General features: G+C 31.5%; 1 protein-coding gene across 9 annotated transcripts in view; it reads left to right on the forward strand.

The window, feature by feature from the left end:
• Bcas3 (BCAS3 microtubule associated cell migration factor) overlaps nt 1-16443 on the forward strand; it is a 575514-nt gene that overhangs the window by 136173 nt on the left and 422898 nt on the right. For all 9 annotated transcript variants that reach the window (XR_011705010.1, XR_011705011.1, XM_071603381.1 and 6 more), the window contains exons 8-9: nt 2901-3008; nt 12474-12550. Coding sequence is in view for 7 of the 9 variants with exons in the window: in XM_071603381.1 (XP_071459482.1) it covers nt 2901-3008; nt 12474-12550 (185 nt within the window). In the remaining 2 variants the exon portion in view is untranslated. The remainder of the gene's footprint in view (nt 1-2900; nt 3009-12473; nt 12551-16443) is intronic.

Here is a 16443-nt window from a genome sequence, read left to right on the forward strand (position 1 = left end):
GTTATTAATAATAAAATACTTAACCATATATGGGGCAACATATATTAACTTTTTAAAAATAACAGGTAATCTCCTTTTCAAAGTTATTGTGCCTTTCTTTATCCTTGTCATTAATTAGCGAGAGTATCAATCACTTTGCATTTTTTTTTAATGCTTTGTATTAAACCTGACTAATTCTAGTGGTATTCCTTAGAGATTTTAATTTGCATTTCCCTGATACTTAATTATTTAAATATTGTATGTGCTTACTAGCTGTTTATATATCTTATTTGGTGAAATACCTTTTCAAATATTATATCCACTTTAAAAGTTTAATGCATAATTATATTGATTTATAGGTATTCTTTTTATATTTTAGATATAAACCTTTTGTCGGATATATATTTTGGAAAATTTCCTTACAATATCCTTTTTCATTTTCATATATCTGTTACAAATAAAATTATTAAACTTGATGAACTTTGTTATACTTGCTGTATATATATTTTCATGTGTTCTTTTTCCTATTTAAGAAGTAGGTTGCAGAGATTTTTTTCCCTAAATTTTGTTCTAGACACTGTACAATTTTGACTATTGACAATTTTAGTACCATTTGATCAAAAGACTGTTTCAGTATTTAATTATATTATGCCTTTGATGAAAATAAATTGGCCATGCAAATGTGAATTTATTTCAGGACTCTTGATAATTTTGCATGTTAAGGGATTTGTTTGTGTCATCTGAATATTTCCTACTCCTTTCTTTATATTTCTTTTATTTATTTATTTTTCAACATTTTGTCTAGAGTTAGCTCTTTTAAAAGTTAATAATGACCAGTCTTTAATTTCATTATCTTTCTTTTGCTTGCCCATATTTTATTTTATCAATTGTTTAATTTTTATTAATTCCCTCATCCAATTATCATTGGTTTTTAATTTGTTCTTCTTTTTCTACTGTCTTAAAAAATTTTTTTAGATTAAATTAATTTTTAAATCAAACCAGAAGCTTTGAAATTATATATGTTAATGGAATAGTGTGCTGTCTCAATACATGTATACATTGTGCAATATTTATTTATTCCCCAAAGACTTCATTTCTTTATGGTAAAACTTTTGAAATACATTCTTTTAGCTATTTAAAATGTACATTATTATTATCTGTGATCATCCTACTGTGCAGAGGCAAATCAGAATTCCATTCTTCTATCTAATTGTAACTTAATACCTGTTATCCACTTTGTCCACACCCTTCTCTTTCCACTACGCTCTCTAGCCTCTGATAGCCACCATTCTACTCTCAACTTCTATGAGAGCAACTCTTCTAGATTCCACAAATGAGTGAGAGCATTCTGTGTCTACGTTATTTCACTTAATCTAATGACCTCTAGTTACATCCATGTTTTCGTGAATGACAGGATTTTGTAATTTTTTTTGAAGATGAATAGTATTTCATTGTGTGTATATACCATATTTTCTTTATTCATTAATCTGTTGATGGACATTTAGGTTATATTCGTTTTTTAGCTATTTTGAATAGTGCTGCAATTAATATGGGAAAGACACAAGTCTTTTAGACGTAATGATTTTATTTCCATGGGATATGTATCAAGTGGTAGAGTTGCTGGATCATATGGTAGATATTGTTAATTTTCTGATGAATCTCTATACTATTTTCTTAATGAATAGCATTACTAATTTATATTTCCATAAACATACAAGCTTCCCATTTGTCTATATCCTCACCAGCACTTGTTTTCTGTAGTCTTTTTGATAATAACCATTCTGACTGGGGTGAGGTGATAGCTCACTGTTGTTTTTATTTCTCTGTCAGTGTTGTGTGGAGTATTTTTCATATATCTGTTAGCCATCTGTATACCTTATTTTGTGGAGGAAGGGAAATACCTATTTTGTTCTGTTTTCCGTCTTTTTTTTGGAGGGGGGTTTTACCAGGGCACCTTATTCTGAGCCACATCCCCAACCCTTTTTATTTTTTATTTTGAGGCCAGGTCTCACTAAGTTGCTTAATGTCTTGTTAAATTGTGGAGGTTGGCTTTGAACTTGTGATCCTCCTGCCCCAACCTCCTGAGTAGTGTGTGTCACCGTAGATGGCCTCTAGTTTTTCTTTTCTTTCTTTTTTTTTTTTTTGGTATGAGGATTGAACTTATGAGCACTTGACCACTGAGCCACATCCCCAGCCCTTAGTTTTTCTGAATTTACAAAAGTACGGGTGACATTTTTATAGTAACTTTGTATCTGATGACTTTGATAAATACACATATTAATTATAATATTTTGTGCTTACTGAGTAGTGTTGTCTGGATATTTTTCTACTAATAGAATTGTAGTATAAGTTTCCAACAGTCAGGTTTTCAGCAAATAATGATGTTTTTTTTCCCTTGGAATAATTCCTTTTCTTATGCATAGAACCTTCTGTACTATGTCGAATTGAAGTGATGACAGTGATCTTATCTAGTTCCTCTTAGCATTTTATAGTTGTATGTGTTGTTCACCAGTTTTAAGTCTAGTGCCCTTATCAGATTAAGGAAATATTTCTTATTGTGAATGTATTTAAAATTATAGCTTAAGTTTCTGCATCTAACGAGATTATCATATTTTTTTTTCTTCTGTAGAGTATCAACTTGGTGAATGATAGATTTTTTTCCTTTCCCCAAATTTTGTACATTCTCAAGTTTATAGGGATGTAGTATGAGTGTTTTTTTTTTTTTAATTTTGAATTTATTTACTAGTAGCATGTTAATAAGGGATTTAATATTATGTTAGGAAAATGTATTTTTTAAATGTTTTTATTATATATTTATTTATTTTTATGGTGCAGGAGATTGAAACTAGGGCCTTGCACATGCTAGGCAAGTACTGTGGCAGCTCTCCTTTTTAAAAATAATGACTTTTTTCTTCTTTTAGGACAAGCCCACCTTATTGTTGTGTGGATCTATATTCACTTCGTACTGGAGAGATGGTCAAGTCCATTCAGTTTAAAACACCTATTTATGACCTCCACTGCAACAAGCGGTAAGCATTTTTTCATGTTTCTTATTCAGGTATGATCTACATCCTGGGCATATAAAGAACTACGAGTTCCATGACTTGAAGATTTTTAAAAATATCAAGGAAATATCTTCAAAATTATGTCCTATAAAATAGCTCTAAGATCCCGTAATTGAATATTTTCAGACTTCTATCTTGAGCCATGAGGGAAATATGAATTCATTGCAATGGGATTTAACCAGTATTTTAAAAACACAATGAAAAAGAATAGAAAGTATCTGAGACATCATAGATGTTCTGAGCAACCTTTTTATATATACAATGTGTGTACTTCTCTGTGTTTACTGACTTATGATATGAACTATAATTTTTCTGGGAAGTAAGAAATACTTCATGCTACATAGTGGAGCTAAAACATGCACCTGATTGGTTTTCCTTCTTTATGATTTATTTTATTAAATTGGACATATTCAAATCTAGGTTGAACTTCTGCTTGACCTTTGGTGATAATGACAGATTATAACCACAGAATATAAGTGGAGAAAGAAACATAGTAATCTTTCATTACTGAGTGCTTTCCTTTTACACTTGAGAAAACTGAAGGCCTAGGATGATGAATGTCTTGAACCAAGAATGATGCAAGATATAAATCTTGTCATCAGAAGGAAACATATGAAGCACAACAAACAAAATATTTTTGGCATTTCAATAAATTTAGGAGAAACCAGATTCTCAGATAGATTTTAATGAGATAATGAAAAAGATATACCCAACAAATGTATAGTAAAGAAAATGTGCATTATCACTAATGACAGAACTATTTGAATTTAAGTGCAAAACATGAAAGTTATAGGAAATAGAAGAAACAGTATACTATGCCAGGATAAGGTAATTATATCCTGAGAAATCAAGTTAGTGAAAACAAAATCATATAGACGTATTAAACAACATCATTATTGGTAGTTTCATTAGATAATATATTTAACCCCCAAAACTATTTCATGTGCCATCCTAAAGTAATTTACACATTATTTAGCCAAAGAGGAACTTTAATACATTTTAAGAAGTAGTATAGAGAAGTTTTTAGATCAGTTTTCTCATATTACAAATCTGTGGATATGCTAGAAACCAGAGAAAATAAACAAAAACTACAGTTGTTTTCATTATTTGCTCAGTTTAAATTAAATAGGAAATCAAAACTAATTTTATTTCTTTCAAAAATTAATAATAAAATATATGTGTGGTGAAATTCTGCAAGATAAATAAAAGGAATTATTATTCTCCAGAGATAAATATAGTCACCTGTATTTGAGTTTATCCTTCTCCAAAAAGCATTTACATCAATAAATGCAGGTATAACCTATAGCTCATGCTTTGTTTATAACTCTGCAAGAATGAATACTATTAACTTAAAATATCAAATATGAGACTAATAGGATTTTTTTCAAGAGCTCATGCAAGAGGTGATATGGCAGATGGTGTGGAATTCAAGACAATATGGCAAGAATTTGTGCAGAAAGAACATAGGTAAACTGTGGTTCTTTTCCTGGAAGCAGAGGGTGTTAGAACCATTAGAACTTGAAATCACTAAAAAGTCAGTAGGGGTTGGGAAATGGGAAGGAACAGATGTGGCCATGAACAAAAACTCCTTCTTATTGGGTAGTAGGCAATTAGTGTCTCTAAATAAATGAATGTGATTAAGGGTAGGTATGGCTTAATGACATTCATTTATTTAGAAACTGAAACAGAGTAGCAACACTGACTGAAACAGTTGATTACTCCCCAACCTTACCAGCCTGAATGTACCATTTACAAAGTTAGCAGTTATTTCCAGCCTGTCCCACCAGTGTATTTTTGGTGTGTAGAAGAAGGTTTCTAATAACTTGTCTTCTAAATTCATAGTCTTCATATTGAGAGTAATTGTATATGAGGGGTTTTATTTAAGGAAGTGTACCAAAGGATTGTCCTCTGCAGATGTACCTGATGCAGAGGGTGAGACTCCATGTTGGTGCCATAAAGGGATGAGAGAGGGTAGACGGTGGGGGAGTAGAGTATATGCTGCTTATTTGTGGGAAGAATGTCAATAATTAAATGATTTTAATAAATTTTGAAATAAAGCATCAGGGATAGTATAAAATATTGTGTTATTATTTGATAATCTACACTTCAGGCATCAGGATTTAATTTCTCCAACCTAGAGTATAGGGGGTGAACCCAATAACTCAGTTAAAGTAACTACAATGAAGTAGAAGTGTTGGTGGGCAGCTTCAGAGATCAGGTCAAAAAATGCAGTGATGTTTCCTCTTTTCTTTTTATTTGGATTAAGGTACAGGTCTAAGAAAGTGTTTTCATGGTGGAATAGACTCTAAATATCAAATACTTCTGACATGATTAAAATTAAATAGCAGAAGAGAAAAATAAAGAGAAAGGTAAAGTGCTATAGATAGGAGTCAGATGATAAGAACCAAACAAAATTAATATCCTCAGAAAGGAAAAATAATCCTCTTCCCTGTAAAAGCAAAGCATTCACATCAGGAAGGGGCGCTAAAACCAAACTTATCAATTATATTAGTAAATTAAAGTAAATTTAAATCACCTGTAACAAAAATATTTTCAACTATGAACTCAGCCAACCAAAAGATTAATCTCCCTGATGTCCTGAGTCATATTATACCTGTATACCTTTGTGATCATAGTGAATGAAAATCTCAGTCGAGAAATAAGACCTTCCAGGTGGAGCAGTAGAAAGTGTACAAGTTGAATAGGAGAGGTAAGAAATGGAGAAACATTATCAAACTCCATTGATCTATGAGATGAGAAGATTTAAGAAGACAGGGGTATGAGAAAAAGTCTATTTGAAATTTCAAAAAATTACCCAAATTTTATGAAGAACAAAAAATTTTGTATTTATGATCACTAGGAACACCAAAGAGGATAAATAAGAAGAAAAATATTCCTGGACACATCATAATATAATTGATTGAAAGTAAAGATGAAACAGAAAACTTGATGAAATTTAGAGATATAAAAAAGTACATTAAATGTGGGGAACAACAGTATGAATATTCTTTTTTATGTTTTTCTTTACTTTTGGAATTGATTTTTATTTTGGGCTATTCATGGTAGTTAGAGCCACTGTGTCTTCAGAACAATCACAGCACGGTAAATATGTCACTGAGACGTCCAGAAAAGTCTGACTAGCTGAACAGTATGAATATTCTGAATTTCAGTCAGGGGCACACAGAAGAATCAGGAGAACTCAGAAGAAAACTTCCACTTCACCCCTGCTACCTACTTGCTACCTAGATAGTCTGTGTGTTTTTCCTCTCTGGTGAATGAACTCCCTGTGTTCCTCCCTTGTAGCATCATTTCTACATGTGTATTTGATCTCACGTACTCATCCAAATCTTTTCTTCATGACTCCACATTCTCTCTATGGTACCCACTGCAATTTCCCCAGATTGAGAGGTTTCCTTTCCCTCTTTTGTTCAATATAACATTGCTCTCTTCAAGTTGACATTGGTTCTCAGGTTCCTATATGGATCAGTTTTCAGATCTCATCATACTGCCATGTGTTCAGGACTCATTAACCAAATATTCAGTAATTTGCTATTTTATATCCAGCACTAATTTCATCCCTGTGTATTCATCTGTGATCAAAATTTCTTCTTTTTAAATATAACAACCTCATTAGGTTTTTGGGACATCCTGCTCTTGGTTTTCCCTCTAACTTTACTGAATTCCTTCACCAATGGATACATGTTGGATTGCTGTCATCTTTGAATTTCTCTTTTCAGCTGTATTTCCTCTTCAGAAGCTCTTATTTATTTTCATTTCCTTAATACAGTTAATTTACAGATGATCAATAATTTTCTCTCTGATCTGTAATAGTACTCTCTAGATCTGTCTTTAATTGCCTATTTTTATAGCTCTGTTTTGATATCTAGATGAAATCTCAAGTGTAATATTTCTGAGATGGAAACCTTATTAACCTATTCTTCCTGCCATTGTCTCCATTTTAATGAGTGGTAACTACACTGACAATTCTTTCAGCCAACATCCTTTGGGCCTTTAAAAAATTTGTGGTATAATTCACATACTTTAAAATCTACCCTTATAAAGTATACAATATTAGTGGGTTTTTTGGTATGAACACGTCTTGCAATTCCCATCAATAAACACCATGACACCACATCCCCATCAGTAGTCACTTCCTGTTTTACCTTTTCCTAGCCTGTCTAGACACTAATTTATTTTATATTGCTGTGATTATGTCTGTCCTGGACATTTTTTTTTAAGAGAGAGAGAGAGAGAGAGAGAGAGAGAGAGAGAATTTTTTAATATTTATTTTTTAGTTTTCGGTGGACACAACATCTTTATTTTATTTGTATGTGGTGCTGAGGATCGAACCCAGCGCCTCGTGCATGCCAGGTGAACGTGCTACCGCTTGAGCCACATCCCCAGCCCAGATAATTTTTAAAAAATATTTTTTTTAGTTATAGTTGGACACAATATCCTTATTTTATCCATTTAATTTTATTTGGTGCTGATGATCGAAGCCAGTGCCTTGCATGTACTAGGCAAGCACTCTACCGCTGAGTCACAACCCCAGCCCTGTTCTGGATGTTTTATGAAAATGAAATACAATATGTGATCTTTCTGACTGACTTCCTTCACATACCTTATTATTTTTTAGGTTCCTTTACAAGGAACATGTATCAGTATTTTATTCCTTTTTATGACTGAATTTTGCATGGATATGCCAACATTTTGTTATCAGTTTATCAACTGATAAACTTTTGGGTTGTTTCTATTTTCATGTTCTTGGGAATATTGCCTTGAATTTTCCTATATAGGTTTTTAATTGAACATATATTTTCATTTCTCTTGTGTTTAGATCTAGCAGTTTAACTTTTTGCGGAACAGCTAAGCTGTTTTCCAACATGGCTGCATCATTTTACATTTCTACCAACAATGTGTGAGGGTTTCATTTTCTCACCAACACTTACTATTATTTTTGGGTGATGCTGGGATTTTTACCCAGGACCTTGTAAATGCTAGGCAGATGTTCTTTGTTGTTTTGTTTTTAAATTTTTTTTTTAAGTTGTAGATGAACACAACACCTTTATTTTACTGATGTATTTGTTTGTGGTGCTGAGGATTGAATACAGTGCCTTACATGTACTAGGCAACCACTCTATCACGGAGCTACAACCCCAGCCCCTCTTCATTGTTTTTTTATTGTCTAGTGGTTGTGAAGTGGTATCTTTTTGTAGTTTTGTTTCATGTTTCCTTAATGAGTAATGATATTTAGCATCATTTCATGTGCTTATTTACCATTTGATTTGTTCCTTCCAGAAATATCTATTCTGATTCTTTGCCCATTTTAAAATTTGATTATTTGTCTTTTTATTATTAAATTGAATAACAAGTCTGTGTGCATTCTAGATAAGTTATTTATCAAATGCATTACTTGCCAAACTTTTCTCACATGCTGTGGATTATCTGTTCACTTTCTTTGTGGTGTCATTTCAGACACAAAAGTTTTTAATAGTGGTGATGTCCAATTCCAGTTTTTTCCTTGTTGCATTTACTATTGTTATGCAATAGTAAATGAATAAGAAACCATTGTCTACTCCAAGTTTATGAGCATTCACACTGGTTCTTTCTTGTGAGAATTTTGTAGATTTAGCTTTTAAATTTAGGTCTTTTTTTTTTTTTTTTTTTTTTTTTTGTACTGGGTCTTGAACCAAAGGCACTCTATCTCTGAACTACATCACCGGCCCTTTTATTTTTTACTGAGACAGGGTATCACTAAGTTGCTTAGGGCCTCACTGAGTTGCTAAGGCTGGCTTTGAGCCTGGGATCATGTTACCTTACCCTCCCAAATTGTTTGGAATTATAGGCGTGTGTCACCACACCCAACTTCTTGGTCCATTTTTAACTTCTGTTTTTCTTTGCTACCTATTGCAGTCCATGGACAAATCCTGTTCAGCTCCACTTTCAATTTTATTAATAATTTAATCGCTTCTCACTACAACCATTGCTATACTCTGTTCTAAACCACTGTCTTTTACCTGGATTATTGTGGTATTCTTCAAGTTCTCTGCTTTCAAATTGTTACTTGCTTGCCTCCATAGTGACCTGTTCTTAATATAGTGCCAGAATCTATCTTTTAAAAATTATGCCAGAATATTCCATCTTTCTATTCTATTCTCTCACTTGGCTTCCTTCCCATGGCCTATAAGAACATCTAGTATCTTTGCTTTTTTTGCTACTTCTCTGACTTCATCTCCTAAGATTTTTTTCCTTTTGCTTTTTGAGCTGCGTCTCTGCCTTTTAATTGAAATTGGATAAAATATTGTTACCTCCAGAACTTTATATATTTTGGAATTTAATTTGTGATAAGGTGGTATTTTAAATTTGTGTGATTTGTGTGTGTGTATGTGTGTGTGTGTGTGTATGTGTGTGTCAGGGGGAATATATTATTCAGAGAATGATTTGAGAGCACTGAGACTCTTGGGGAGGATCAGGTCATTTATGAGTAGAAAAAGCCACAGATCCTTTCCTTGTGAGGGTGACATGCCTCATACTGTTGGTATTGATAATTTAGCAGTATTCTTGGTTGAAATAAATTGTATTCGCTTATGCAGAAATGAACAAATGCAGTGTGAAAATTTGAAAAATCAACATATCTTTTAGCATCGATAGCTATTAAAATTCTACAAATAAAGTAAATAAAAGATGTGTAGAACATGTAATCACAGAATTTTGAATTGGAGAGGTTTAGTAAGATCTAAATAAACCAATAATAAAGACCACTTTTATGGCATGAAAGGTTTATTATTTCAATATTATTTTGACCAAAATTATATTACTATCAGTACAGTAATTTTACAGGTCTGATATTGATGAAAGAGAAATACACCAGTGCAATGGAACAGACTCTGGGATTAGACATACACTTATATGACTTGACATAAAGGTGTCCTTTAGCTCAGGTTTTTTCAACCAGTTTTGTTTGCATATTCATATAGAACAACAACAAAAAGAAGTCTTAAGTCTGACTTAACTATCAATTCTAGATGAATTGGAACTCTGAACATGAAAGGTAATACCATTTATTTGTAGGCAAAATTTCAGTTAGAAATTCAATTTACTTTATGTTTACAAGTCTTTTCAGATTTTAAAATTCTTTCTGATACTAGTTTTGATAACTTATTTGTTTCAAAAAATTTTCCCATTAGGTTGTATTAAGGTTGGAATAAAATTGTAGTATTTATTATCAATGTAATGGCTGTGAAATATCTAGCAATATCAAAGTTGTGAATGTTCTCTTTTTTTGATCAGTCTAGCTAAATATCTAATTTTGTTTCTAGCTATGACCTGTGCCTCCCTTGCCCCTTAAGAGTGACGTGAAATGCATGTTGTTTATCATTGTAGGAAGTTCCTTTTCTAGTTTGCTGACAGTTTTGTCTTTGTTTGTTAATTTGGTATTAAATTTAGCAAAGTCCTTATTAAGATGATTGTATGTTTTATTTTTGATCTGTTAAAAGAGTAAATTATTTTGGTTGATTTCCTAATGTTAAAACCATTCTTGAATCTTTGAATGGAACTTTGGTGTTGTTATCTAAAATTCTTTTTATATGCTTTTGGATTTTATTTTTGCATCTATATTCATGAGGGTGGTTGATCTGCAATTTTCTTTTTCTTTGATTTTTTTTCAGGGTTCATTTGCATATGATTGTTACTTTCTTCCTTAAATCTTCTGAATTTCTGTTATTGGATACACATAAATTTATGATTATTATGTTTTATTTTCTTGCTTTGTGATCCTTTCATCTTTATGAACTATCCTTTGTGACTTCTGATGTTTCTATTCTTAATGTTTATTTTATCTTGTAATCATTCCAACTCTTATGATTACAATTTACATGGTATGTATTTTTCCATTTTATAGTTTTAAACTACTTGTGTTTTTTTAATGTCTTGGTCTTGACATATTTAACTTGATCATTATCCAGTCTGACAGTCACCTACTTTTAAATATTCTGTGTATTTAAAAGAAATTATGAAGGACTATAAATGTAGCTTTAGTAGTAGAGCAAATACTTGGTATATGGGAGGCCCTTGGTTCTCTCCTCAGCACAACAACAAAAACAAAACAAAAGGAATAGAGAACAGTTTGCTAGTATACACACACTTATCCATACATATACATACATAAATAGATATATACCCAAACCTCATTTGGTTCTGTTGACTCTTAACAATGGTGAATATTTTCATTTTGTGTTTCGTTATTTGATACTTTTATGACAACTATTGTATTTAAAGTATGAGTGTTGATCTTGGTAAATAATATTTACATGTAAAAATGCCTTTTCTTTTACAAAGGTGTTGAGGGTGTTGTGCTGACTCAGTGTGTAAGTGAGAAGGTTTTGGGCAATCTTGTAGTAACAGAACAGAAATGTAGTTTACTATTGGGTATTTCTAAAACTTCATATTATTTCTTTTATAGGGTTATTTTCTTTGCTCTTTGAATATACAAAATGTACATATATTATCATTAACAACAAACAGCTCATTAAAAATTAGAAAATTAGAAAAGTTTTAAACAAATCCAGCTGAAAAAAATTACAAGGAACAGCAGTAATTACTCATTAGAATAGTTCTGCATCAGCAAATGAAACTGTTCTCTTTCAGCATGTGAACAAAATTAATAGAGCAGCATTTTAATATGCTCTCCCCCCCATTTTTCCATTCAAGTATCAGCATGTGTTGTTTAGATTTACCTATTCCATAGGAAAAAATTAATGTTAAATATTTTATAATAATTACAATCATTTATTGCATTTTTTGAAATAATTATTAAAACTTGGTGGTTCCTATTAATAGCTTATGAGGAATAGTCATATTCAGATGTATTTAGAAATTACATTTTGAAAATATATTTGAGTATAAATTGTTTTCCTGGTTATTTATAAATCTTAGTATCTGTGAAAAATACTATTTATACAGATTCTCATTTGAATTTTAATATATTGAGTCAATCAGAAATGACTTATTTACACCACATGTAATTGTCTTATATTTCTTTGTGTGTGAGTTATGTTGGTAATGCAGCAATCATTTTAAGTGATAGATTACATAAATCCATTTTATGTTTAATTCCATGACTCTGAAACATCAGTGGAAAAGCACTTTTAGTAAATGGCTAACAGTTTATTGATATTATCCATTCTTAATGTTGATTTATCTGATTTAAAATGAATGAAAAAATGAAACTTTATTAAGAGAAAACATTTTTTGAGGTGGTAGTTTTCCTTCAGGTTTTTTTTGTGGTAATCTCTATCTTATAAAAGATTTCATCATTTTTATTTTTAGATTTTAGAGGTAGATATTGCTAGGAAATATTTATAGGAAATGTAACTTATGATTCAATTCGTAGAATTTCACCTTCACCTTTTTTTCCCCCCCTAATTTTAGGATCCTCGTCGTAGTCTTGCAGGAGAAAATCGCTGCCTTTGATAGCTGTACTTTCACAAAAAAATTTTTTGTCACAAGTATGTACCAAATCATTTTATTTCCTGTCATATGCATTTGAGTTTATACTGCTTACTTGATACAGTCAGCAAACTAAATGTAATCGTATTATCATTATTTCATCTGTTTTTACTTATGATCTTCTGTGATTTTGTGGATATCTTTATTCAGTAGAATAATTGTATGGTATGTAAGTTCACTTTGGCAACATGGGTTCATCATATTTGTTCTTCATTGTCTTAGTTTCCCCTTAAATACTTTCCTTGAAAAGTTATGATTAATTTCATATAGCTGTTCATTTTTCGAGGTATTTGAGTGTTTTAGCCTTTCTTTCTCCCCATCTTTGCTCCATCCTCATCACCTCTAGAGCTGTCTAAAAGTTCAGAAGTAAGCATAGAATTTAGTTCACCACAGTGTGCTCAAACACAAAATTAATATATTTTGTATCATATGAAATTATGTATATGAAATTTTATAATGCGAGGGAAGGGGTGTTGGCAGGGAGGAAGGGGAAAGGAGAGTGAGAGAGAAATTAATTTTAAGAAATTGGCTTGGGGCTGGAGTTGTGGCTTAGCAGTAGAGCGCTCGCCTCACACATGTGAGGCCCTAGGTTCGATCCTCAGCACCACATAAAAATAAATAAATAAAATAAAGGTATTGTGTCCAACTACAACTAAAAAATACATATTTTTTTAAAAAAAGAAATTGGCTCATGGAACTGTAGGGGCTGGCGAGTTGAGTTTTGCAGGACTGGCTGTTCAGCTAAAAAATCCAGCAGGATCCAATGTTGTAGTCTTGAATCCTGAGGCAGTCTGGGGACAGAATTTTTCATCTTCATCATGGATATTTATTGAATACTCTATATCAAACTCCTAGTAGTAGATATTATCCTTGCCTTTAAAAGCATTTTCTTTGATGCAGTTACCACATTATGTATCATATATAACTGCATACATCATATACTGCATGATATCCTGTATAAACAGTAATTCATTATAATATCTTGTTTAACATTTTGTTGACCATGAATAGGATAACCTCAGGCTTGTAATCTTTTTCTCAGACATATATAGCTATTACACATTAATTTATTACATCTTATTTATTATAATTAGAATAATTAGGGAAATAAAACCACATCAGTTTTATACATTTCTTTCCTCATTAGGTGGGATAGAGATGAGTGAATCAGAATAGAGGAGAAGTATTTCAGCCACATTCAGCTGTGAAGTTTTCCTGAGTATTTGTCTTTCCATTTTATCTGTAGTTTTTTGCTGTTCATTGTTAATCAGAGATATGGACATCAAGGCTTCTAATGTTAGCTCTGTTGTGATTCCATTTTAACCTTCTAAGTTCCATTTTTAATTTTATAACCTGTATCTTATACTTGTAGCCGTATTTCAGGAGCACTGAGCTATCTTTTGTTCTTTTATTATTTTTGGTTTATTAACAAATAAAAATATCTTGAGCCCTCAAGTGAGTGTTAAATTGGGGGAAGAAATCCAAAATCATTTATTTGTTAAGGTAGTTTCAATTACAAAATATATTTGGAAGTTTAATCCCTATTTAAGTGTTAGATTCTACTATACTGTGTATGTTGAACTATTACATTTGTCAATAGCTGTCAGCTTCTTTGTAATAAATGTCAGAATATAAATGAGTTTTAATAGTGACTAATGAGAGGTTAAGAAAGTTAATGGTGGAGATATTTTATTTTTTTGAGGGTATGTATTTTTTAAAGCATATTTATATTATAGTTTTAAGTGAACAAGTAAATATATATATTTCCAGTAATTCATTTAATGTCCTATTTAGAAATTTAGAAGAAAAAACCTTCATTATAAAAGAATAATTTAAAATAACTAGATTTATTTATTAGCAGTATAGTTATATTTATTTTTTTATTATTGCATTACAATTATACATGGTAGTGGGATTCTTTGTTACATATTAGTACATATACACAGAAGAATAATGTAATTTGGTTAGTTTTGTCTCCTAGTACTTACCCCCACAACCTTGTTCCCTCTTCTACTCTGTTCGTCTCATGAGATGCACCCCCAACCTATTTTATTTTTCCTCTCTAGCTTCTACATATGAAAGAATATAGCTCTTGACTTTCTGAGTATGTCTTATTTTGCTTAATATAATGTCCCAAATTCCATCCAGCAAATGGCATAATTTCATTATTTTTTATTGATATTAAAACTCCATTGTGTATATATGCTATATTGTAATTAGGTTGGAAGGACACAAAGGTCTATAATAATTCTAATACTTTAAAATGGAAATATAACTTTCATAATACTGTTTTATTGACAAATCTTGACAATATTACATAATGATAGAATTTTAAAAACTTTGATCAAATAATATTTTGGATGAAATGATGTATGTGTAGCTGATAATCTATCTACACATTGTCCTCTACATGAGTGAAATTTGTTTCTACCAATATTAGGGTTTGTTAGCACTTTTTCTTTCTTTCTTTTTTTTTAAAGGAAGGAATTTTTTAAAAATACCTTTATTCTATTTATTCATTTGTATGTGGTGCTGAGGATTGAACCCAGGGCCTCACATGTGCTAGGCAAGTGCTCTTATCACTGAGCTATTGCCCCAGGCCCAGCACTTTTTCTTAATGCCTTTTTTGCTTTCTCTTTTTCTCAGTGTTTTTTTTTTTTGAGACATCTTTGTGATGTATTCCTAAATGCTTCAACTTGCATTGCTGGAACCCAATAAATAGTTGAAGGAAATATTGCTAAATTATTAGTCTCTATCTTATTTTGTGAATTGTTCGTCACTGGAAGGAAGAGATATGGAAGCATCAACAGTATTACTGGTTGTACAGTCAAGTACTTTATTAGAGGCACACAGTTTCTAAAGAGATCCTAGTTGATGGCTTGTGGTCCCTAGTAATGAATTTTCAGTTATTTTTGATCCATGAGTATTCTCACTTATTCTCTCAGAGTACTATTTGAATTTTGGCTCTTGTTGACACCTTAATGTCAATATTTAGTGTGGATTGCATAAAATCTAAACTGTTGCTTAATAGTATGCTATAATAATACCTTACTAAGGAAAAAAGAGTTCAAAAAGCAACAACAACTGAAGTTGGTGATTTCTCTACTTATACTCTAAATAGTATTTATTATAGAATTTCACTTTAGTCTTCTCAAATCTCACTTTTGCAAATACTCTTACAAATAATAATGATATATCTTATTTCACACTTCCATTAGGATGTGTGGTTATTCTTAGTCCTAAGAATCAAATTTATGCATGTGATTTTAGGTTGGTAAAATTGAGGATATTCAGCAAATATTTGAATGGAGATTTAGTTGATTTTCTTTGTATTACAGCTTTGTGTAAAATGATTTTTGGTCAATGTTAGAACCAAATTCTATATGATCAGAATTTTAAAATCAAGAAATAGAGGGTGCCACTTTGTAACTTGAAAGAAGCATATGTTTTTTCTCCAATTCCTGCATCAGAACCCTCCCCTCCCATCTCTTTACCTAGACTGAAACTCGATACAGGTTACATACATTTTGTGTATTTGGATTTATGTTATCCCATGAGTATAAACTAGTTTTGCTAGGTACTGGAGACAGGGGAGCTGGTGTTATGGCACAGTGAGATAGTTTTTGTGATAGCTCATCTGCCATTTCTCCATGGATTAGTACCCTGTTTTTAAAGAGGCAAGAGTACACCCCATGTAGAAAGACAAGATCTCCATTTAATGAGGATGTTATTTTGATCATGCAAGCATTTCAGACTGCTAAAATAGTCTGAATATCTCTTGTACAATACATTCTCAGTTGACTATCTTAGTTATGTAAGAATACAATGAAGGTACTGTAATGAAGTACTGATAGGATGTGTCCATCAGAGCAAGCATCATGGGAATTTGTGC

The sequence above is a fragment of the Marmota flaviventris genome, chromosome 17 (assembly GCF_047511675.1).
Source record: "Marmota flaviventris isolate mMarFla1 chromosome 17, mMarFla1.hap1, whole genome shotgun sequence".
Lineage (NCBI taxonomy): Eukaryota > Metazoa > Chordata > Mammalia > Rodentia > Sciuridae > Marmota > Marmota flaviventris.